This window comes from Xenopus tropicalis, chromosome 8 (assembly GCF_000004195.4).
Source record: "Xenopus tropicalis strain Nigerian chromosome 8, UCB_Xtro_10.0, whole genome shotgun sequence".
NCBI lineage: Eukaryota > Metazoa > Chordata > Amphibia > Anura > Pipidae > Xenopus > Xenopus tropicalis.
In genome coordinates, this window is record NC_030684.2 from 43,358,417 (window position 1) to 43,382,017 (window position 23,601).

Sequence of the window (23,601 nt, forward strand, 5' to 3'; positions counted from 1 at the left end):
AATCTGAGCAGCCCTTACTGGAGTTTAAGCTGCACTAATTGAAGAGGGCAGACCTGCTCTTTTCCTTTAATTAGTGATGTCCGTCCCTCAACAGCCAGGAGCTGTAGTTTAACAACAACTGGACACCCACACAGTCTGAATGCCCTGACACACACTCATTCCGCACAAGCCAATGGGCGCTTCTATCGCCACTCAAATAATTAAGATTGCAATATACGGTAACAAGCTGCTGTGTTAAACAAGATCAATTCCCAGTTAAAAGCTGATGAGAACACAAGAGGAACTGAACACCTCGGGGTCGATCTCAGATATATCTCTGTGCATGCCAACAAAGTGCCGATTGGGCCCAGCTTGTCACGAAATGTCCCACAAATGGATAACAGATATGGCAAAAAAAGGGCACAAGGAGTGCAGGAGGACCTAAAAATATACTGAGCAATTTGCAGACCTAATGCCCAGACAGGCCGCCCCGACAGCGGGGGAACAGGCGTCCCACTGACACAGTCACGGCACTGACATCAGACACCTGTGGCTGTGTTGGGAGTGTGGACTTTTGTTGTGACATATAAAATGTGTTATGCGGTGCTATTTGCCATCATGTCGTTGCCTCGATTTGGTGAAACGGGGGCCCCGCAACTCTTTGTCAGATGGTGCGTGTCATTTTTAGCCTTTGCAGCACATGTCGTTGGATCCAAATTAATTAGTTTTAGTCGCTGCGGGAGCAAGATCAGATTACTGATGTCAGAAACATAATGCATATGGTCATATACATGTGTCCCAACTCTGATCTGCTATTTACCCACAACAGAAATTAAGAAGATCTATTAGCAGATGATATTATGGAGGGAGGGAGGGGGAGCTCTGCCTGGAAAGATCCTGCAGCAGGGAAAACATTTGCTTTTAGGTTGAAATCTAGGGTTAGACTACAACTACCCTTAGCATTTGCCCCTTAGGAGGCCAGCATCCCCCACCTCAGAGTTATACACAGAAAGTACAGTAAACTCACTTAAGACTTTAAGGGCTTGAATACACCACATAACTCAAACCAACTGCATCTGGACCAGCTGTTTGGGACCAGATGTGAGAACTCTGGTACTGTGGCACTCACATCCCTATGATGCCATTTTAATGGTATGGCCCAAATGAAAGAGTAAGTTTGACTTTGATTGGACCATAGTGTTTGTTCCCAAAGGGCAAGAGAGTTTGGCTTTTAGGATGATCAGCTATCATAAGAATTATCCATGAAGGCACACAGTAAATATTTACTTGCTAAGGTTTCTATAAAAGGGAACCCTCTGCAGCTGGGCATGCTACATGCCCATAGGTATCCTTTTGGTAATGAGAGGGCTGGAATATTCCAAAACGCTACTGTTCAACAAGCACGAAACACATAAGGCAAGGGGAAGTGCAAGGTTGGTACATTTTATATGATGGACTAATAAAAGTAATTTTTGTTTTATTTTTGGAGGGCTTTCTTCTTGGGGCTGTGTTTGCACTCCTTCGTTTATATGTTTTAGAAGTGTAAATACCCCTCAGTTAAAAAAAAAAATTCCATAAAGGTAACCTTCTGCAGTCGGGCGTGCTACATGCCCATGGATATCCTTTTGGTAATGAGAGGGCTGGAATATTCCAAAACGCTATTGTTTCAAGTGGCTTTTCCTGTCATTTACCTCCCATCCTGTGTTGCTTCTGAAACACAAGGCTTCCCTAGTTTCACTTTTCCTGTCGTGTGCCATGCATTGTATTTACATATACATACAATCATACACACTAGCCACAACACCACATATCCACTAGGCAAGGACCAAATCCTATGCAGACCTGTCTATAGAGCACCATGTAAATGGACAATGTGTTCTCAGCCAATGGGGTTACTGGAACCTTCCAGATATGTGACTTGGCCATGTATCAATTGGGCAGGGCACAATTTTGGTCCTATACAGAAGAGTAAAGGTGGTCATACACTGTACGATCCAGTTGTTGGGCGAGGTTGCCACATTAAGATGCCAACTTGGTCATGCTGACTTTTAAAGAAGTTATACCAAAATTAGGCACCTCCCAGTTACAGTATTTACTTACACGAAGCCTAGCAAAAAATGCCCATAGTGCAGGGTTCTTCTCAGATAGCACCACGGAGCGATCCTCTTTCGGACTATTCTTTTTTCATGTGGGTGCATATGTGTTGCTTTGTTTTACGAAGTTGCCTACAGGTGGAAACTTGAAGCAACGCGTATGCCTATCCAGCAGCAATTCACTATTGCCGATGGCAAGCCATTTCAGGGAGATTAGACGCCTGCAGTAACAGAGATTTAACCACGGACAACTAATCTCCCTATGGGACATCAGCCTATGGGATATCATCACTTTACTGCACATAAATGAGGGAGAAGAGTGAGAGAAGAGGATCGCACTGTGGTGCTGGCTGAGAAGAACCCTGGGCCAGGTCAGTTTTCTGCTAAGGGCAGCACCGGCCCTGGGTGTTGGGAAAGTAACTACAATTACCTTTTTTCCTCCATTAACGTAGGTCTGGGTTGGGCCAGCTTTACACTGTAGATTTCATCTGATACTGAATTAATTTCCAGCAAACCTGTAAAGTTTATATGGGCTGAACGTGCTTCAGTTCACCTTGTTTTAAACATAAATAAAAAAAATAGTTATGTATTTTATCAATATAAAAATGCACCCTTCTGGAGAATTTATGCTCTACCTTACCCCATTACTTGTACTGTATACATCTGGACGGGCAGCTGGAAGGGACAGGTGAGTGAGACTTGGATACTGTGTCTTTATAAAGCAACTTCTTCTGTAGCAGTGAGATGTTCATCATCAGTGGAGCAACTAAACGCTCCTTGCCTCTGCAACAAGACTTTTATTTCGTGGCTCCCCAAACCTCCAAGAAGCTGGTCTGTCATACTATTTTTATGCATGTATTTATAAAGCAATCCCAATATAGCACAGAGAAATCATCAGAACTAGCTATATTCCTAAAACTGAACATAAAGTCTGTTTGCCAACGAGAGGAGCATTAGCTAATGGGAAATGGTAATAATAACGAAGAGGAGTGCTTCTGTATGGCAAACACACAAGGCACACCTCTGTCATCTCACACAACTCCCATGTCTCTGGGTTAATAGAACCAGGAAGAGGCAAAACAAAGAGACGCTTGTTCTGAGGGGTAAAACCTAGAAGCCAAGTACATGCTCTTCAAACAAGAAAAGTGTGTATTAATCACTGGCGCAGCGGAGAGGGAGCGAGAACACCTTCCAATGATGAAAACACCTTTTAATGGGCACACAAACACTCACTGGGGATGAAGTAGCTCATTCACAAGCACCCAACATTCACTGTAGAGACATGAGGTTATAGGATCTTCAGGTGGAATGCAGAATCCACAATGGTATCCAGAAAAGCAGGGGATTTTTTATACAATGTAATTTGAACACAATATCGCCAAAGCATCAACATTTGTTGCTCTGAAGGCTGTTGAACTGCAACTCAGTGGCTTGGGTTGGAAAATTAACTGATGGAAACAGAAAGTTTCCTCTAAACTGGGCATTTAATGTAAGAAACACCCTGTAATACGTGTATCTAATAAAATGAAAGAACTTGCCATGGCTGGAGAAGCTACTTCCCTATGTAAGTGATGCAACTAGAGAGTCACAGCTGGTAGTAGAATAAATTTTTCTGCAAACCGGTTAATCAGGGGTTTGGAAATGTAAAGCAAATAAGACTCAGCAAACTGACCTACACATATTTAGTGTTTGTCAGAGAAATGAACTTGCTAGCCCCAGGTACAATAGGGCTTGTACAAGCTAGCACAGTGGTTTTCTGATTTTTCTGGTTCATGCTCCCCTTTGATTTGTCGGGGACCCCTTTAGTAGTGATGAGTGAATTTTTTTAGCAGGTTTCGCTGCAAAAAAACACCCATAGGCTCCAATGGATGAAAAAAAAAATGTGCGCGGAATGGACAAAAGTAGCTGTGAAAAATGCTCACTGACCTTAAAACATTTTGCAAATTTTTGCCATTTTGTGAATTTTCTGGCAAAATAGGACAGATTTGCTCATCACTATTCAAAAGGTTACAGATTATAAATTAAAGTTAATTTCCAAGTCCATGTACTATAGAGCACAGCATTTATACTATAAATACACAGACTTTGCGGCACAGTATTCTAACAGACCAACGACATATCTGCTTACAGGATGCAAAAAGCCTCCCCAAACAGATATTTAGCATTGCGAGCTTCATGCCACACATTCTTTGCTATTCATTGAAACAGAAAAAAAGGCGACATGGGGTTTCGTGCTTTTTTTTTTTTTGTAGATCATCATTTGAGTGGTGCAGTTATTAATGACATCCAACTCCCATGCCCCTGTTCCGCTCCTATACAGACCGAGCGGGCAGATTTCGGCTTTCTGTGCTCATAATCCAGAGATGTGAGGTGAAGATTAAGAGGTCATTTTTCAGCTCAATTCATCAGATCAGTTTCCACTTTCGAGCAGGGGATTTCTCCCCCCAGACATCTGCAGAGTACAGGGGAGGATTAAACCCAGAAGCAGTAAAGGGGAGAAAAAAGGGTAACTTTAACCCAGTTCCAGTATTTGATCTTCTCTCTTTGTACGAGCCATGAGCAAGGTAGGAGGGCTGATTGCGATGTAGCTATGCACCATACAGGTATATGCTCTATAGGGCTGGGCTGTCCAACTAGAGGCCTGTGGGCTGGATGTAGCCCTCTAAAGGATTTTAATGGCCCCCAGTCTGGCTCCATAGACTTCACAATATGACCATCATTTTAATTTAATCCAGCCCTCAACCAAGTTATATATACATGTAACCAAGTTATATATACATAGGATTCATTTAATGGAAGGGAAAATGCAGAATGCTTTCTTTTTCAAGATAAGAGTACCTTAGGCATGTGTAAACTTGTGTGTGTCAATTAGTTTTGTGCCCCCGCGCTCAGGCACTGAACAACACACACACGCTTTAACCCCTACCACAAACACACTCTTTATACATAAAGCGGGGTTTAGAGTTAGCTTCAAAATGGTGTTTCTGCAAATCTCCACCAATGGGACGCGAGTAGGACTGGCATGGTATTGGGATGATTAAGTAAACAAAACTCCCAGCAGCCCAGAGACAGATGAAAATAGCCACAAGTACAGCAGGGAACCTACAGTGCCCGACTCATGACTTTCCATGAAGGGGAAAAAGGGTGGATTTGTCACAGATTAAGGACACAGATTATTGAACGGACAGAGCGCAATGCATGTTATCATTAATCCGTACACAAACATCCATATGGTGATCAGAGCCACAGCTTTAATATACGGACATGACATTTCAATCCAAAGAAAGACAAGCTCTTTTGCTATCCATAGTTATGCATTTTAATGTAACTTGGGTCAGATCCAATACCAGGCTAAAGAGGAAGAAGAGTTGGTTTATTTTTTTTATTGGGTATCAATGCAAGAGAATTAACTTGTACGCTCCCTGCCTCCATAAAGAAATTTTCCCTAGCAAGCCAAGGAAACAGCACCTCTAGTGTATAACTTAAATTGCAGTCATATTCATTTAACAGGGCTTCCAAATGGCACTGTCACAGACAGGAGATAACGCTACTGTTAGTCTTTATGGGTTTTTAATTATTTAGCTATTTGTTCAGCAGCTGTGCAGTTTGGAATTTCAGCAGCTATATTGTTGCAGGGGTCCCAACTAACCCTTAGCAACCAGGCAGAGGTTTGAATTAGAGACTGGAATATGAATAGAAAGATAAGCATATGAAAAGTGACACTAAAATTGGTTGAAATATATATATATATATATTTATATATACACACATTATATATATATATATATATATATATATATACACACATATACATACATATACATATATATTTTTTTTTATTTTTTTTTTGCTTTTATATACACAGGTCTTTTAATTAAGATCAACTGAAAACCAGTTAATACGGCATTCTGTAACATATTAAACGTGAATTAAAGGCAACCCTATCCTTTTAACATTCCTGCACACCACTGATTCAATAGAAGCTCTTAGAAGCTATTTTCCCACCCAGGTCCTTTCTCATCTCACCAAGTGCTTCTGAATAAGAGCTTATATCTAAACAGCAAATGTCTTTACAGTGAGGCTATAACATCAAGTGTTAGGATCAGGGATCTCAAGACACTTTCATACTCCAGACCCTGGAAACACACTAGCTAAAACTAGATTTTCCCAACATGTAGAACAATATTACACACAATGTAACCTTTCCAATAAATTGAATTTTTGGAAATGTGTTTACATTAAAAACAAAGCATTATTATTTGGTGTCAAGAATTCAAGGAAAAAATGTTCCCATTTGGCTGAGCCTGGAGCGGAGATTAAGCGTGCAATCCCTGACCACGGCTAGATGATGAGGTTTTAACAGGATTACTTAAAACGGCAGAATATCTCTGACCAACAAATTACTGCACGCCATCAGTGTTGAGAGTTTAAACCCCAGCACCCCCCTCCCCCTAACCAAAGTCGAAATCCTGCAAAATGTGAAGACGTATTAATGGCAATGAGGTCATAAAGCAAGAATGATGTCTGTACAGTTCCAAATATACGGTTACTGGGGGTCTGAATAGAGATGTATATGGGGCCCCAACAGTTCAGGGTGACGTGCATTCCATCTCAAGTTGTTCTTCGGATCTAACTAACACAAGGCACCCTTGTGACACTGGGAACTCCCAGGCCAGAGTGGAAAATCAGGAGGCACGGGATGACTGCTGAGAAGCGAGACTGAGGGTTTGATAACAAGCACAAAAGCCACCAAACAGGTTATAACCAACGCAACAAAAGCAAATCCACTTGTTTTCCTCAATGTTAAAAGGAAGACAATCCATTTACTTTCATTGGTGTGCAAAATATAATGAACAATGAGCAACCATATCTAGTTAATCCACATACACATGCGAGCAGAGGTCCACCTAGTGCGTCTGATTCAACAATTTAGGCCTTAGGGTGGCCATACACATACCAATTATAATCTTTCCTGCGACCATTGGCCGCCTTCAACAGCACCCGATCAAAATCTTTTGTCCCGCCCGATCGGAGAGATGACCGATATCTGAAGCTTTTGTTATATCGGACATCTCGTCGATCCGCCATGTATTGCCAGCTATAAGCAAATGTCACATACACCCATGAACAAGTGTGAATTTTAGGCCTGTATTCCAGCCTGTGAGTGCAATGAAAGGTGGATGCAACTGTAGTCAGAATTAGGCACCAGCAGTCGCAGGCACTGTTGCATTTTTCCTACCAGCAATAAAAACTCCATGTGTGACATCAGCCTTATGGTTTAAAACGTCCCTGGACTCATAAACATACCTCCTGCTTCAACAATTGTCACAATATTGTCTATAAAGGCACACTTTCGGACTTTAAAATAGCACTGGCTGGAAACAATAACACCATGTAGCATATTTATACTTAGAGAGGGCACAAGTCAAGCTTGTGATATTTTAGATAAACGTGTGCATACCAGGACGGAGCTACTTCCCTCATTTCCTGGTCAGGAAGGCCAAATTCTAAGGGACATTGTCCAGAACTGAAATCACAGCATACATTATGTGGATGGCTTTTACTATAGTCTATGTTTCAAATTCAGAGTAAAGAAAAAAAATAAAATAGTGCAAGAAAACTTTCTCCTTGCATGGGGTAACGACACTCTTGCAGTTGTGTCTACTTCTTTCCATAAAAAAGACAAAATAAACAGGACTTCTGGCTTGCACTGATAGATATCCCCACAGAACACAATTATAAAAAACCACAGACCCCTCTCAAAAAGACTCTGGGCTCCTACTGTTTACATGACTGTTTCAGGCAAGAAGAACACATCAGTTACCTATTTAATGGAATAAGCAAAAGGGTCTATTTGTTTGTTTGTTTCTGGTCCTAGGGAAAGGTCCCTGGGGAGGGCCGAAATGTTGATAATAAACTTGAAATGTTGAAATAAACTTTATGTTTTATTTATTTGCATAAAATCCTGCGAGAATTGCTATTGCACCTTTTTTTTTTTTTTTAAATATGGACACCCAGATTGCAGATTTTTGGTTACATATGATTATATATGTAACCAAATGTATCTATAAATAAGCCCTAATATATATATATATATATATATATATATATATATATATATATATTACAAAGGTCATCTCCCATAGACTCAATTTTAATCTAATAATTCAAAATGTTAAAATAATAAAACAGTATCTTGTACCTGATCCCATCTAAGATTTTATTAATCCATATTGGAACCAAAACAATTCTATTGGGTATAGATATACAGGTATGGGACCCATTACCCAGAAAGTTCCAAATTACAGAAAGGCCACCTTCCATACATCACATAAAAACCAAATAATTCACATTTTAAAAAATGATTTGCTCTTTACTAATAAGACAGGACCTTTTACTTGACCCTAACTACGATATAATTAATTCTTATCGGAGAATAAACAATCCTATTGGGTTTAACCACTGTTTAGAGGTACGGAAAAACCCTTTATCTGGCAAACCCCAGGTCCTGAGCATTCTTATATAAATATATACAAACACAGAGAAGCAAACAAGGACACATCCAAACTACTTATAAAATGAATAATTAATGAAAAGTTTAAATCTTATGTAAAACATCATTACACAGCATTACTTAAGCTTGTATAAAAATGGATTTTAAGGAGGGGTGGCATCTCAGTGCATTTCCTGTAATCATTTGAACTTTCTATAAAATAATTTCTAAACAAAAAACATAGCACAAAGTAACTTTACTTTTTTTTCCAATCACGGAAATAAATTGTTGTCAAGTGACATTTTTAAATTTTCACCAAAAAAATTCTAGTTTTGTATTTCAGTTCTTTGAAATAAAGAATATTGATTATGGGTGGAAATACTTTTGCCAGATACTGGATATTGTTTTCTTAAAGGTCCAAGTTTAATGGTATATACTGGATCTCTATAAAGAGACGACAGAGTGAGTTAAAATAATGAGTTGCCTTTGTTCTGAAGAATTCCGATCAGACTTTACTTGATAAACGGAGTGAATAAAAAGCCCTCTGAAGCCTTTCTTCCCTGCCCTAGAATGCACATCACTGATGAATGTGGGAGGGAAAAAACAGACGGATGTTATCTCGAGTGAATAGTAAGCCATTTAGGCTCTTTTGTGGTGCAATTGCTTGTTAAGGGTTATACACTCATGAAGATTGCTTAGATTGCTTAATGAAGTCAATACGGACTAAGAGCAAGTAAACACTTCAATTAGTGCAGGAAAAAATAAAATTCAAACTTATGCGGTCATGGATCTATCCAACACTGTAATATATAACATATAACACCTTTTCTTATAACTGGATGAAGAGCACACCAGCAGCTCAAGGGGAGTGAGAGTCAAAAAAAAAAAAAAAAGTATGATTGATTTTTGTAATGGATGTATTCCTCTTTAAGAAAACGTGAACAAATCCTTATTGTTAATTAATTTCCATAAAATATAATATATATGTATGTATTTGCTTTCCTACATTGACCAAAAGGATAGGAATGGATATATATGGATAAATGCACCCGAAGATATTTCCCAGTCTCTTTATTAGCAGATAAGCACAAGATAATCTCATTTTTAACTGCCCCTTTAAAGTAAGAATTACAAGCTCTTATATAGATAATTTCTATAAAATCATATAGATTTTATTTTGGGCAATAGTGCTTCTCTTACCCGGAAAATACTTTGCCAGTTAACTCTTGCTATGCCCCAGCTCTTTGGGAAAGTTCATTATCTGCTTTGGTGCAGCTTGCCTTACAGTCTCAAGACTAATTAACACGTTTACAAGTCACTGCTTTGTTTCATTGTTTTTCTGCCTTGGCAGAAGCTCTCTTCTTCTAATGGATTTCCCAAATGGCATTTAGGGCTGGTAAGCGACTCTCTGAAAGTTAAGGTAGAGTGAGCAAGGGTTGAGGACTGCACAATGTCTGGCACCGATTGTCATTTCCTGGGTAAATCAGATTGCAAGCTCTGCTGAGCACTATAACATTATTTACGCAAGGGTTACACAAAGCACAATAGAAGAAAAAGAATATCTACTGGATAGCTTACGATTTAAATGGAATACTATATATGCACATTGGCATAACTACAAATTACTGGGCTCAAGAGCCCCCCTAAAGCACGGAAAGATAAACTCTTTGTGAACATATACAAGTGCTACAATCCAGAATGCTGGGTTTTTCCAGATAAGGGGTCTTTCCATAATTTTGATCACCATACCTTAAGTGTACTAAAAAAATCATTTAAACATTAAATAACAGGATTGCTTTGTCACCAATAAGAATGAATTATATTTCAGTTGGGATCAAGTAAAAGGTACTGTTTTATTAATATAGAGAAAAAGGCAATCATTTTTAAATGTTTTCATTATTTGATTAAAAGGAAGTCTATGGGAGATGTTTTTTCCCCATAATTCAAAGTTTTTTGGATAATGGGTTCCGGGATAACGGGTCCCATCCCTGTATAATTGTACACGATTCTATACTACAAGCAGTCATGTGGCCCACTCCCCTGTTATGATGTTACCGTACAAGTTTCTAAACTGCAGTAAGACACATCCTCTCACTAAATATATTATATTATATATATATATTTCCAACCCAAAATAAGAATACATTTAATGCTTCAAAAATAGATAGAAAATGCAAAGTTGACAGAGGAAAAAAATACAATTAAAAGAGGCAAAATTCAGCTAAACTTGTTTTTTTATATATATATTTTTTTTTATTTTAAAATGAATTGTGGTTACAGTTTTTTGTGTTTTTTTTTAAATGTATATTTGTTCTCAAAATGGTAAGGGGTATACATTGCTCTACTGGGCAACCGGCAATTCTCCAGACGCTGGCAAACAACAACTTCCAAGTGGGATTGTGGAAGTTGCAGTCCAACAACGTCGAGAAAGTGAGAGCTGGCCTACAGCATGGGTCTTAGCAAGACCTATTCTTGCCATAGAAGCCATGCAGTTAAAAATAAATAAATAAGATATGGCAGCCTGAGATCCCAGGCGCATTGATTTTTAATGGGTAAATTATTCCAGATAAGAGATTGCGTCCAACGGAGCATTCAAAACATGCTTTCCAGCCTGTAATACTATAACAGTGACCGGCACATGAGTGTTTGGACATGCACTCTGCCGCTGATAAGAATGTTATTTTTTTTGAAAGATAAATTACTGTTTAAATGTTGCTATCACCAAAGGTTAACTAGGGTGAGACTGCCTCAAACAAGAGGCTCTCTGAGCACACGCAATTTATTAACTATTACATGAATGGGTGTTTAAATAAACTGTATTATTAATGGCACACACAAAAGTGAACGGAAATTATTGATGCATGCCAATGAACAATACCAACAATCCAACACACATATGTATAAAATGTATATTGTGTGTATTATATATATATATATATATATATATATATATAATATTAAATATGCCACCACACTTTATTACTTACTTGTTTAGAATGTGAAATGGCAAAGATTTATTTTGCCAGCAAGTACATGTTCCTAAATTGACTATCAATTCCTATTTGCAGACGTATTAAACACGGCCAGCAGTATTCACGAAAGGGTGAAAGCTATAAACTAAATGATACACCATTAATGTTACACAAAGTACACTTCTTCCAGACTGCTGTTTGTCACAGTTGCTGGTTCCAACGTACTATACATAATAGCCTTTAATTATGTTTGTTTAACCCATTAGTAAGCTTGTAACAATACATAGGGAAGTTGTAAGAACTGAAGTTTGGTGTATGCACTTTTCTGCCCCTCTATAACCTGAAGTTGCCCATGTCAGCAACACTTATAAAAACAAACAACAAAAATATCACTTTTTTCTATTTAGCCCCTCTCTTATTTACCCTCCAGTTTCCCAGTCAAACCACTCACTGGTTGCTGTGGTCACTGGCACCCTAGCAACCATTTTATTTTTTTTTTAAAAAAAGGAAAGCTGATTTACAAAGCACCACTGTAAACATCATGCTAACCTTGCTTTGAGTACACTCTTGTTTCTGGAGAAGTTAATATCCTTAGATTTACAGAACCAGGTTAATAACGTAATGTCTGGGCCAAGCCAGACACACACACACACTACTGAAAGCAAAGCCCAGAACGTAGGTCTAGGACACAATTGCTTGCTGCTTCACCGGAAGCTGAGACAAAGAGCATCCTGGAAAAAGTCTGAAGCAGTGCGAAAAAGGGAATCTCACCTATGCTTTGCCAGTGTAACAGAACGCACTTGCCATAAGCAGTATAGTAAACAAGACTACGACAAGGTTAACACACTGGCAAATGCACAGACGAGACACAACAAATACGCATATTTACCATATTTACAAAACTAGCCAGACCTTAGCCACTGAGCAAACGAAGACCGTTTCCAAGCCAGACTCACTCAATTCTCAGAAATATGCAGTTTTAGTACCCAGAAACACAAAGGTCTAGATCTATGCTTCTTAATAACAGGCCTCAAATCTTGAACTATAACAAACACCCTCTGCTATTTGTGTATTCAAATTTAAGAACCAGTGGTCTTGTAAACAGAATAGCCAGCTCTTTGTGGGTCTCAGCTGTTGGTGAATTACAACACTACTTAGTGGGATGCTGGAGGCTGCAGTTCAGTAAAAGTTGGGGCAATGAGTTCACTTAACATGGGCCCATTTAAACTTTCAAACAAGAAACATCTCCTCCGCCTTTAGAAAATGCTTTCTGCGGATAGGAACAGTATTAAAAATTTGCCTGCTAGGCGGGACTGTGACCCTGCTATGAAAGGGCCACCTCTGTAGAGTTGCACTGTGTGCTTCTGTGGGGCTACGTGAATAGAAAGTGCCTCACGCAGTTCACAGCCCTCGCCAAGTGCTCAAGTCTTTCTGGCAGGAAAATATGGAGTGAAAGATGAGTCCCGAACAGATAAACTGAGCAGCGCAGGAGAGAAACCCGAAGAAAAACCAGAGAGAGATATTGGATTAATACAAAAAGAAACCGAGGGCCCAGCACAATCAATATCCCCAATGTACATTCAAATGAAATCTACTAATTAAGATTGGCTCTTAATCTCACTGACAGTGCAACTGCTACAAAACTATTCTAATTTACAAATGATTTAACTACAGTTATTTTTTTTTTTATAGCTCGGACCTCCTGTGGCCAAATCCATCAAACAATTTTGATGAATTTGTGGTTTTAAACACCAAAATGCAGCTATACAAAGCTCCGAGCAGTTACAGGCTGCAAGCAAACAGAACAGGGAAGAATTATCCCCCCAACCCCACCAACAAAAAAAAGGTTTATAGCAATAGTTTTACAACAAGATGCATACAAACTGAAGACTTACTATTTACTCCTCAGTAAATGTGTGTGCAGAAGACTTCTTAATATGAGTTTTGTAGTCGTTAGCGGCTATCTGCTAATGGCACTTATTGTCAATTTCCCCTCAGCGTAAACAGGATTGTTTCATTGTTTAAAGTTAAGTAGTGCAATTGCACTACTTAGGCCTATGGTACATGGTCCTATTCTTGGGCCTTTTTCACCCCCGACACGTTTTTAACCATCTAAAAACACAGTGTGCTACCCCAATATGCCACAAGTTTTAAGGAAAAGGAAAATAAACTTGTTTATTAATGACCTGGAGGTGGGCATAGACAGTACTGTGTCTATTTTTGCTGATGACACTAAATTGTGCAAAACTATAAGTTCCATGCAGGATGCTGCCGCTTTGCAGAGCGATTTGACAAAATTAGATAACTGGGCAGCAAACTGGAAAATGAGGTTCAATGTTGATAAGTGCAAAGTTATGCACTTTGGTAGAAATAATATAAACGCAAACTATCTACTGAATGGTAGTGTGTTGGGGGTTTCCTTAATGGAGAAGGATCTGGGGGTTTTTGTAGATCACAAGTTGTCTAATTCCAGGCAGTGTCATTCTGTGGCTACTACAGCAAATAAAGTGCTGTCTTGTATAAAAAAGGGCATTGACTCAAGGGATGAGAACATAATTTTGCCCCTTTATAGGTCCCTGGTAAGGCCTCACCTTGAGTATGCAGTGCAGTTTTGGGCTCCAGTCCTTAAGAAGGATATTAATGAGCTGGAGAAAGTGCAGAGACGTGTAACTAGACTGGTAAAGGGGATGGAAGATTTAAACTATGAGGTGAGACTGTCGAGGTTGGGGTTGTTTTCTCTGGAAAAGAGGCGCTTGAGAGGGAACATGATTACTCTGTACAAGTACATTAGAGGGGATTATAGGCAGTTGGGGGATGTTCTTTTTTCCCATAAAAACAATCAACGCACCAGAGGTCACCCCTTTAGATTAGAGGAAAGGAGCTTCCATTTGAAGCAGAGTAGGTGGTTTTTCACGGTGAGGGCAGTGAGGTTGTGGAATGCCCTTCCTAGTGATGTGGTAATGGCAGATTCTGTTAATGCCTTTAAGAGGGGCCTGGATGAGTTCTTGATCAATCAGAATATCCAAGGCTATTGTGATACTAATATCTACAGTTAGTACTAGTGGTTGTATTTATAGTTTATGTATGTGAGTGTATAGATTGGTAGGTGTGGGTTAGGTTTGCTGGGTTTACTTGGATGGGTTGAACTTGATGGACACTGGTCTTTTTTCAACCCTATGTAACTATGTAACTATGTAACAAGAGGCAAATTGGCTCCGTTCCGCTGCCCCAAAAAACTGACCCTGATCAATTCCCTTCAACATTACTGGGAAGCATCTTATGAGAATGGGACACAGGGCCAGGCCTGCACTGGCAATATGTGGATTCTGGCAAATGCTGCAAGATGCTACAGACAGTCACTATTTATTTACTGGTGGGGCCTCTGTGTACTTGAAGTGCCAGGGCCTATTTTGAATCCCAGCCCGGGGATAACTACTGTTTGATCCTGTATTTTTAAGTAAGAATTTAATCAATGTGCCATTCTTGTAGTTTATTATTATCTACAATAACGCGTGGCAGAAACTTCCTAAGAAAAGTCGAGGAGTTAAACTCCTGTGCCCACACGCCTAAAAACTCTTAAAATAGTCAAGGGGTGGCTACAGATTACAAGCACAGGAGCACTCCCTTATAGTTAGCAAATACAATGAGTCCTATTGCAGCAACTCTATATGCATTATATAACCAGTTTCTGGCTCTAACTGGATATTTAGGGCGTAGAAATTATTAAAGATGAAGTCGGAAAATCTGGCAAAGCTTATTACAGTTCTCAGATTTAATTTCAATACAGTCTATAAAACTTCTATAATCAGCAGAAAGCCATTGTTCCTATTAATTTCTGCAGAACAGTCTAACAAACAATCAATGAACTGGCAAATATCCCCTTTATTGGTTTATAGTAATCAGATTTTCGCAAATTGCCATTTCCTACCTATTAATAATGTTGTTGTCACTGAAATGCTTTTAAAAGAACTGGATTTCAGTAACGTTTCCAGTCTGGCATTGACGACTACTTCATTACTCTCCCCGCCAACTTTGGTGGTAACTTATCAAAGCCTTACAAATAGCCAGACCTTACTTGTCAGAACTAGTATGTAATCTGTTTGTGTGACATATATACCTTATATTTACAGGTATAGGATCTATTATCTGGAATGCTTGAGACATGGGGTTTTCCAGATAAGTGATCTCTCTGTAATTTGGATCAGTATGCCTTAACTCTGCTACAAATCATTTAAACATTAAATAAACCTAAAAGGAATGTTTTGCCACCAATACTGATTCATGGATCAAGTACAAGGTATTGCTTTACAATGAGAAAGGAAATCATATTTAGAACTTAGAATAATTTGATTGAAAAGGGACTCTGTGGGAGTTGACCTTGCTCTAATTCTGAGCTTTCTGGGTATTTTGTTTCCGGATAAGGGATCCTATACCTGCACTGTGTTGCACAATATATTGGCGGAAATATAACTACCTAATAATAATAATAATAATAATAGTGTTGTATAATATTTATATTTTGTGTAGGGAATAAAGTCTTGGTGGACTTGAGCTTCCTGTCCCCAGTCAAAAGGTCTGAACTAAAGCATTATCCCCATAAATGTAAATTAAAGGGCCGGAGAAGTGAGTTCATTCATAAGAAAGCTTTGAATAGAGGATGTTACATGGCTGGGCTGTTGAGACCAAGGCACAGGACGAAAAGCAGCAGCAGTCACAAGCTTTACACACAATATTGCAGGCCTCAGCCTGAGAGCGCTCTGTGAAGCGTGTTTGCAAGGAGTCTCTGCATGGTGGAGCCTGTCACATCCTCTTACAGAAGAGCGTGCCAGGGGGGTGGTGGGCACGTCATCCCCCTGGGTTGCCTTATTGCATTTCGACTCAAGAGAAGTGGGAATTTTTTTCTCCCTAGCGCTTGCTACCTGCAAGAATGACACGCAGAATATTAATCTGTCAGTCCTAGAGCGCTGTATAATTTAGTTGCAATACAAAAGCATTTGAAAGAACAGAGTATAGAGAATAAACCGGAGCAAAGTAAATGAAAGCAGAAGCCATTAAATCCAGGTGCTGCCGAGTGAAATATGGGCGGGGGGGAAATGAATAGTTACGGCTGCAAATGAGCGCTTGTTAGAGCAACGATCCGCTCCCGTCGCAATGCTTCTGCCACACACTGCTAACGCAGCACAGGGTAATTACAAGAAGCCTATTGTCTTATTTACCGCAATTGTAACAAAAACCGCCACGGCAGCAGAAATGTCACTGCTTAAACCCACAGAGTGCATACTCCATACGGAGTCTCATTTGTTTTACCGGTTATGAACTGCTAGCTCATCAGTCAGGGCAGCATCGCAGCCAGTCAAGGGTTAAAGCTCCATGTCTAAAGGAAACATTTTGGCTATAGTGGGTTTGATATATATATTTTATCCAGCATTTGAGTGAAAGCCTGGCACTGCACACTGGGACATACCACAAATCTGTGATCGATTGTATGAAGAACAAGGAATTTACAAGGGGTGCGAGTGCTTATAGTTTTACCCTTTCAGTGCCAGAGGGAAAGAAAAAGGCTTGTAAATTAGCAACTAAAATGACTATTTGTTCAGCATGGAACAGTTATACAAAATCCTAAAGTCTGTCCCAAATAGAGTTTAATTAACATCCAGACTTCTCATGTAAAGACCCAAGGAAACTAATGTTGGCGAAATATTTAGCTGATTAAAAACAGGTGCCTAGGACCCAGGAATATAAAAAAAAGCCCAATAAAAAGCCAAGTAGCATATTCATAAACCGTATTTAAACTTTAATGTCTGTCGTAAGCAGGCACTTTCTACTTAAGCTTTTATAAACCTGGCGATCATAACGGCGCAGCTTGAAAATAAATCTTCGCTAATTAAATACGTAAGGAGATATCGCCCAATGAGCGTTTAAAAGATAACAGACAAGAAAGAAGTGATACGGTGGGACGCTCAGAAAATACTTGTTCTAAAGTTCAGAACCCACCAAGCCCCAAAGTGTTTGCAGACAAGTCTGAATGCACAATTCTTAATAGGAGGTGGGGGAAATCTGATGGTGGTAGCCAAACAAAACAAAAATTCATTTACAGCAAATGTAATGTATTTATTTATTTATAGATTTCTTCTTTTTTTCACTGTGGAAAGAGACATTTCTTTCAGTGGTTGGGAAACCAAGTCTAACCAGTGGACAATTAAAGCCGCAGCTTGTGCCTGGATATTATCGAAGTAGTGGCCATTTTGGGAAAGGAAAGCTGAGATCCATTAAAATGGAAAAAAAAAAAAAAAAATCAGTTAAGGTTGCCTGTTGGAATAGGCTTTTTTGGGACTTGCTCTAAAACATATGCTAAACTTTCACTGCAAGTAATGATCTCAGAGTAAAGGTTATATTTGTGGGAGTACAAATACTTACTGCGTAAGTACAGTATTTGAGCAACTAACAGGGCAATAAAGTAACAATCACAGATGCCTCTGCTGTCAGAGTCCTTCAGTTTAATTAGGTTTAATGAAACATACCCCTATAAGCACTAACTAATGATATTACTGAGCCATTGTTCAAACAGGGCCCAAAGACTTTAAGATATTAAAGCTGAAATGACAGACTAGAAGGGTGATCTTTTGTTTAGATGTTTGCCGGAGGCCGGATTTATCCTCAGTGGGAGAGAACGGATGCTTTATAATATATTAGGTCATTTTCTGGTGGAACCAAGGGAAGCTGGTGGCACAGAACTACTCTACTTTATTCAACAGCATCTGCTTCCTTTACATTCACATGAGGGTAGCTTTTTTCTTTATAGATATTGCTCTGAGGGTTGTCAGGAGATAAAATAAAAGGAGTTGTGATATTGGCAGGCTGTATTATTTATAAGAGGGCCAAAAAGAATATAATAAATGTAAGAGTGTGACCTCCCTGCTGTACTTATAAAAGGTATATTTTCCCAATGATGTCATGAAATACTAAATACTCAAAAATACTGCAAAAAGCCACAAAACTAAGGATGGTGTATCCAGCTATCTCCATGTAATAAAGCTTCAGGAATGGTACAACCCTCAAGTAACTTAAATGCCATTTTATCATCTCACAGACTGTGTATTAGAGCCCAAGCCCAAACAACTTATGTGAGCCACCAAGGAGCATCACTAGGGCTACAAGTTAGCACTTATTAAGCAGAGCCCAGTGCAAATATGAACTTAAACCAACATGAAAGCAAATTACCCGGCCTTTGTTTCTACATGTGGAGAAAATATTCCATGGTCAAGCGATAGCAAACGTCTCCGACATTTACAGTGTTATTTTAAATGAGAAGAAACAAGTGCCTGGGCCATGGCGCCCACAAAGCCGTGAAGCCAGTTCAAAAGGAGAGGTTATACATCAATGGCACAGTAGAAAGAATAAGAAAGAACAGTATCACTTGAGCCATTAACCACCAACGCAGTTTACTATCAAAGGGAATAACGCTGCACTCTCCCAACCAAGCACAGCTCCCTCTGGCAGCGAAGTGGTTCATTTCCAGTCACACCAATTATAAAGGCCCCTTCAAGGTAAAGGCTTCAGTTGTCTAATGTTACATTAGTGTGTACTCTGCACTTTGACTTTTAAATGGGATCAATAGTAAAACCCCAAACTCATTCCTCCTTTCAGAATTTCACTCTCCTGCAATTATTAGGAGGTAGGTGAAACCAACTTACCAGTAATGGTTTTGCCTTCTATACTCCAAAGTGAAGATACACATTATAAGTATCTTTACTGTACTGTCTAATGCTGCTTGTGAGCAACACAAGATAAAAAAAAATATGGCTGCACAATAGGCAACAAAGAAACGAGATATCAGAAGCATGCATTTTTAGCAGCAAGCCCGGGGCGATTCTCTCTCTCGAAGGCAGAACATCTAGCACTTCAGTCTGACGTGGAGACCGCTGCCAGTGAGCGAAGGTCAATGGAACGAAGACAGAGCAAAAGAAAGATGCATTTACTCCCAAGCCTAAAACACTTGAGCGTATGGCTCAGAGACAGAAAAGAACCATGGATTCCTTGGCTTTTATCTCCTATCGCATATAAAGCAAAGGTGCAAACAATCGAATGTTACAGATGAATAACAAAACCAATTTTAAAAAATGTTGTAGAGACAATTAAAAGCATCACCCCACATAGTAAATATAGTATTTTAATGAAATGGGCCCACACCCTTAATTGTTCAAAGTAGCTAAATGTTGGCCCTCCAGCAGAAAAGCAGTAGCAGAAGAGAACACCTCCAAATAACAAGTCTTTACACATATACCTAAAATGCTGTAAAAACTGGCACCAAATCTAATTTTATATAAATTGTCTGGCATTATTGAAGGCAATATTATTTCAAGTAAGTCATGGGACCACATCAAAAATAGATCTAAGGCCACTACTTCACCCACTAGCCAAGACTTAACTGTTACTTTGCATGACCATCACACAGAACTAAAGAAGATAACAACCCAAGTTTCTACTTGACTGATTTTAGCCTTTCCGGCTTTTCTGGGTTTCTTCCAGTCTGACAGTTAAGTGAAGAAGACGACGAAATGACACTTTGTTTAAGTACACAGGATTGAGAGGTTTCCTTAAAAAAAAAAAAAAAGCCTTCCATAAAGAAAGAAAAGGACGGGGGTGGGATAGATCTTATCACCAAGGCAAAGCCATCACAACTCCACTGACATAATGCATTTCCCCATTACAAATGGCCTCAGCAGGGCTACTACAAGAGGCCCAATTAAATCCAGAGCTCTCGTTATGCTCCACACTCCAAGGAACATTATTGTGCCCCCAATCCATGGTAAACAGTACTTTTATAGGATTGCCCCAGGCTCATTTTCATGCAGCTCCCAATGCAACTTGTTCGACAAGTAGCACAGCAGACAAACGACACAGCGGCCTTATGGATTATGCCTGGGGAGAGTTTGTACATGCCGACCAAGTCCTACCCAACTCCCAGACATGGCAGCTAATTAGCAAGAGTTGGAGAAAACAACAACTAATAGAGTAATCACACTTTTCCCTACAAATTGTCTTTAGTATTTTTACCATGATTTCCAAACCTATTTTACTTTTTCAAAAATAAAATCGAGGACTTATAAATATAATAAAACAAAAACGTTAAAACCAACAGAAAACTGTGAGCCTTGCCTTTAACTATCTAACAATTTAATGTCTGTTTGATAACACATATCTGAGGACCCTGTAGCGCAAACATAGCAAATATTCCTACTAATGTTTAGAGGTCACCTTAAGCGGGACACATTATGGGGCCAGCACAGGCCCACTTTCCATGTAAATATCACATTTGCAGCAGCCTTCTCACAGATTCCCCAGAGTGTAAGCTCCCTTGCACAAGGACACAAAGGAGATCCCACACCCATCTACAAGCTTATTTCATTGAAATCAAGCCAGACATTATTTTGGAGGCAACAAGGTTTTACAACTATTTGTTCAAGCATTCTATATTTATTATATATATATATATATATGTGTGTGTGTGCTGGCAGAGGTTCTTACAGAGCAACACTGTACAATAGGTTGCCATCACACCATAAAGATATACAAGGACACAACTTCACCATTATGTAGCCAGGGTCTTTTCTCCAGCCACTGAGCGGGGTATTAAAGACCAAGATGAGTTTCAGGGTACAACCAATGCCATTCTAATACTAATCTAACCTTACAACCACTACATAAGAAAGTGCTAAACACCAGATATAGATCTTCCTACATATTAATATATACCTATATCCACAGTACATAAAAAAACAGGTATGGAAATGTGACTTGTTATTTTTAAAATAACAAAATAAGCCCAAAAGGATAATGCCCTAGAAAGATGGTGAGCTCTAGCATGCAGCCTATAAAGGATGAAAGGTTGTATTACTTGTTCTTTCTGCGAAAGTGCCAGCATCTGCATCCTCTGAGATACATGAGAGTTCTGAAAGCGCACACTGGGCTTGGTAATGGACTGCCAAGGGTATAGAAGGGTTTGCAAAAGCAAGGGGCATTGTATGGTTTCTCAAGGAGGAACGGGCAAGATAAGAGATGTAATGGAAGATAATAACTAGTAATAAGAAGGGCCTATACACACAGGCTGAAGAGAGCAGACTGTGCAGCCAGCCGTCCCCCTAAGAGGCTGTTTCGCTGCAACTCCCAGCAGCCCCTTATAGTGAAGGTTAGACAGATTCAGCCATAGCCCCTTGAGAACGATGGAAGCTGTATTTCCACAAGGCCTTATCCCCACTACAGATTGACTCGCTAGATCCCATTTACTTCTATGACTGTTTCACTGGTCAGTTCACAGTGGGGCTTAACTAGAAAGGAATCAGTCCCAGCCACCAGTGGGGGGAACAAGGGGCCACAGTGAAACACCAATAAGCAGTGAACAATGCCTTCTATCCAAAGTTTAAAGAGACCCTAAAAATTGATTTTTTTTGCTTTGGGGCCCAGTAAGTCCCAGTTACGCTGCTGGTTCCCCCTATGCAGGTGACAAGAGTTGAAGAACACAGAGAACTTGTGAGCGCTAAGGGAACATTGGGGCAGTTGCACTGTCCTTCTGAGTTGCACGGAAATCGCAATAAAGCTGCAGGCAGCTGCGACTAACCAGCCAGACTTTCCATACATCTCAAACAAAATCCAAGATCAGCCCTAGGCACAGGGTGCATGGCAGGAGGATCAGTCGGATGCGATTTCCATGCCACTGGAATCAGACAGGCACAATATTCTGAATAATAGCTGTAGTGTGAACAAGGCTTACAGGGAATTTACAGCAGATATGACCAACCAGACTCCTGTTGTTGCTTTACTACAACTCCCAGCATCCCCTGGCAAGCCTTTGGGTGTTAGGGGTGCTGCAGCGTACAGACAGCTGAAGGGCCCTCCACCAGGGAGGGGGCATAAAGAGAAAACTCATGTGGAAATACAACTCCCAGCATCCTCAGCCAACCTAAGTGAGTTGATCGCAGAGCCCTGGAGACCCAGGGCAGGTTAGAGGCGCCCCTTACCGCGGGTTCTGGGAGTGCCATGTCACCGGCTCCAAGTTCTTTCCCAGCGCCGAGCAGAGCCGGTAGAGAACGAGCAGAAGCCCGAGAAGCTGCCGGAGCCCCTCCATCCGCACAGGTGGCTCAACGTGGATCCGAAACTTCCCCTCAGCTGTAAAATCCGATCCGGGCCCGGAGAGAACTCCCTTAGGTATCCGCACTTCCCATCCCCTGGCTCCGAAACGAGCTTTGTACTATCCGCCTTACTCCCGGGAGCTCCTCACGGCTCCATTCCGTGCCCGGGACTTTTCCTTAATGTTATTCCCTGTCACACGGCTCCGGCGCTTTACCGAGTCCCAACTCACACAGACACACACTGTAAGGTCCTAGCGAGCCCAGCGCGTCCCAGCGATCCCAGAATGACAGGAGCCAAGTGCAGCAAGTCCTTTCCTTTCCAGCCTCCCGGCTCAGACTGAGGCACAGAGCTCCAGCAACTCTCTCCAACTCCCGCCCCTATTAGGCGTTCCCTCCATTTCTATATTATGGGCCAATCAGAGCGCAGTAGTTGGGGGCTAGCAGCGAGGCCACGCCTTATTAGGTTGTATCAGGGCGTGATTGGAGCGGGAAGAACCTCCCCCTAAAAGCGCCCGCTGAGGAGTTGTAGGTAGCGAAGTGCCAGTTTGCTTGTGAGAAACTCTAATGTTCCGGGCTTGAGGTTGTGGCGCACTCAGCGTCTTGTTGCGTACGCTTTTCTCTAGGGTGAGATAGTATCATTAGGGACGGCGATAGTCTATGGGCTCTGAGGGATTGCTGCCTATTCTTTATTAGTATTACTAATCTCTATAGGTAGTGCGTACATCGACGGAATTCAGCGCAGCCTGCCCCAGTGCATCTAACGTAATCGCTGACAAGCCAAGGAGATGCTCATGTCCTGCCCTGGGCACGGACAATGGCTGAGCACCTGAAGGGCAGCAGTTTGGGAAAATGAAATAACATGCCACATTAGCGTATTCCTCTTCCTTTACCGTGTGGGCACATGTGACTGGCCAATGCCAGGGGGGCTACTGTAG

The 23,601-nt window shown here is 40.4% G+C and overlaps 1 protein-coding gene across 1 annotated transcript in view; it reads right to left on the reverse strand.

Moving 5' to 3' along the window:
* Positions 1–23,044, reverse strand: part of efnb1 (ephrin-B1) — a 60,236-nt gene extending 37,192 nt beyond the window's left edge. The window contains exon 1 of the mRNA XM_002934895.5: positions 22,556–23,044. Within this exon, the coding sequence (XP_002934941.1) occupies positions 22,556–22,662 (107 nt within the window). The 5' untranslated portion in view covers positions 22,663–23,044. The remainder of the gene's footprint in view (positions 1–22,555) is intronic.
* Between the last annotated feature and the right edge of the window lie 557 nt (positions 23,045–23,601).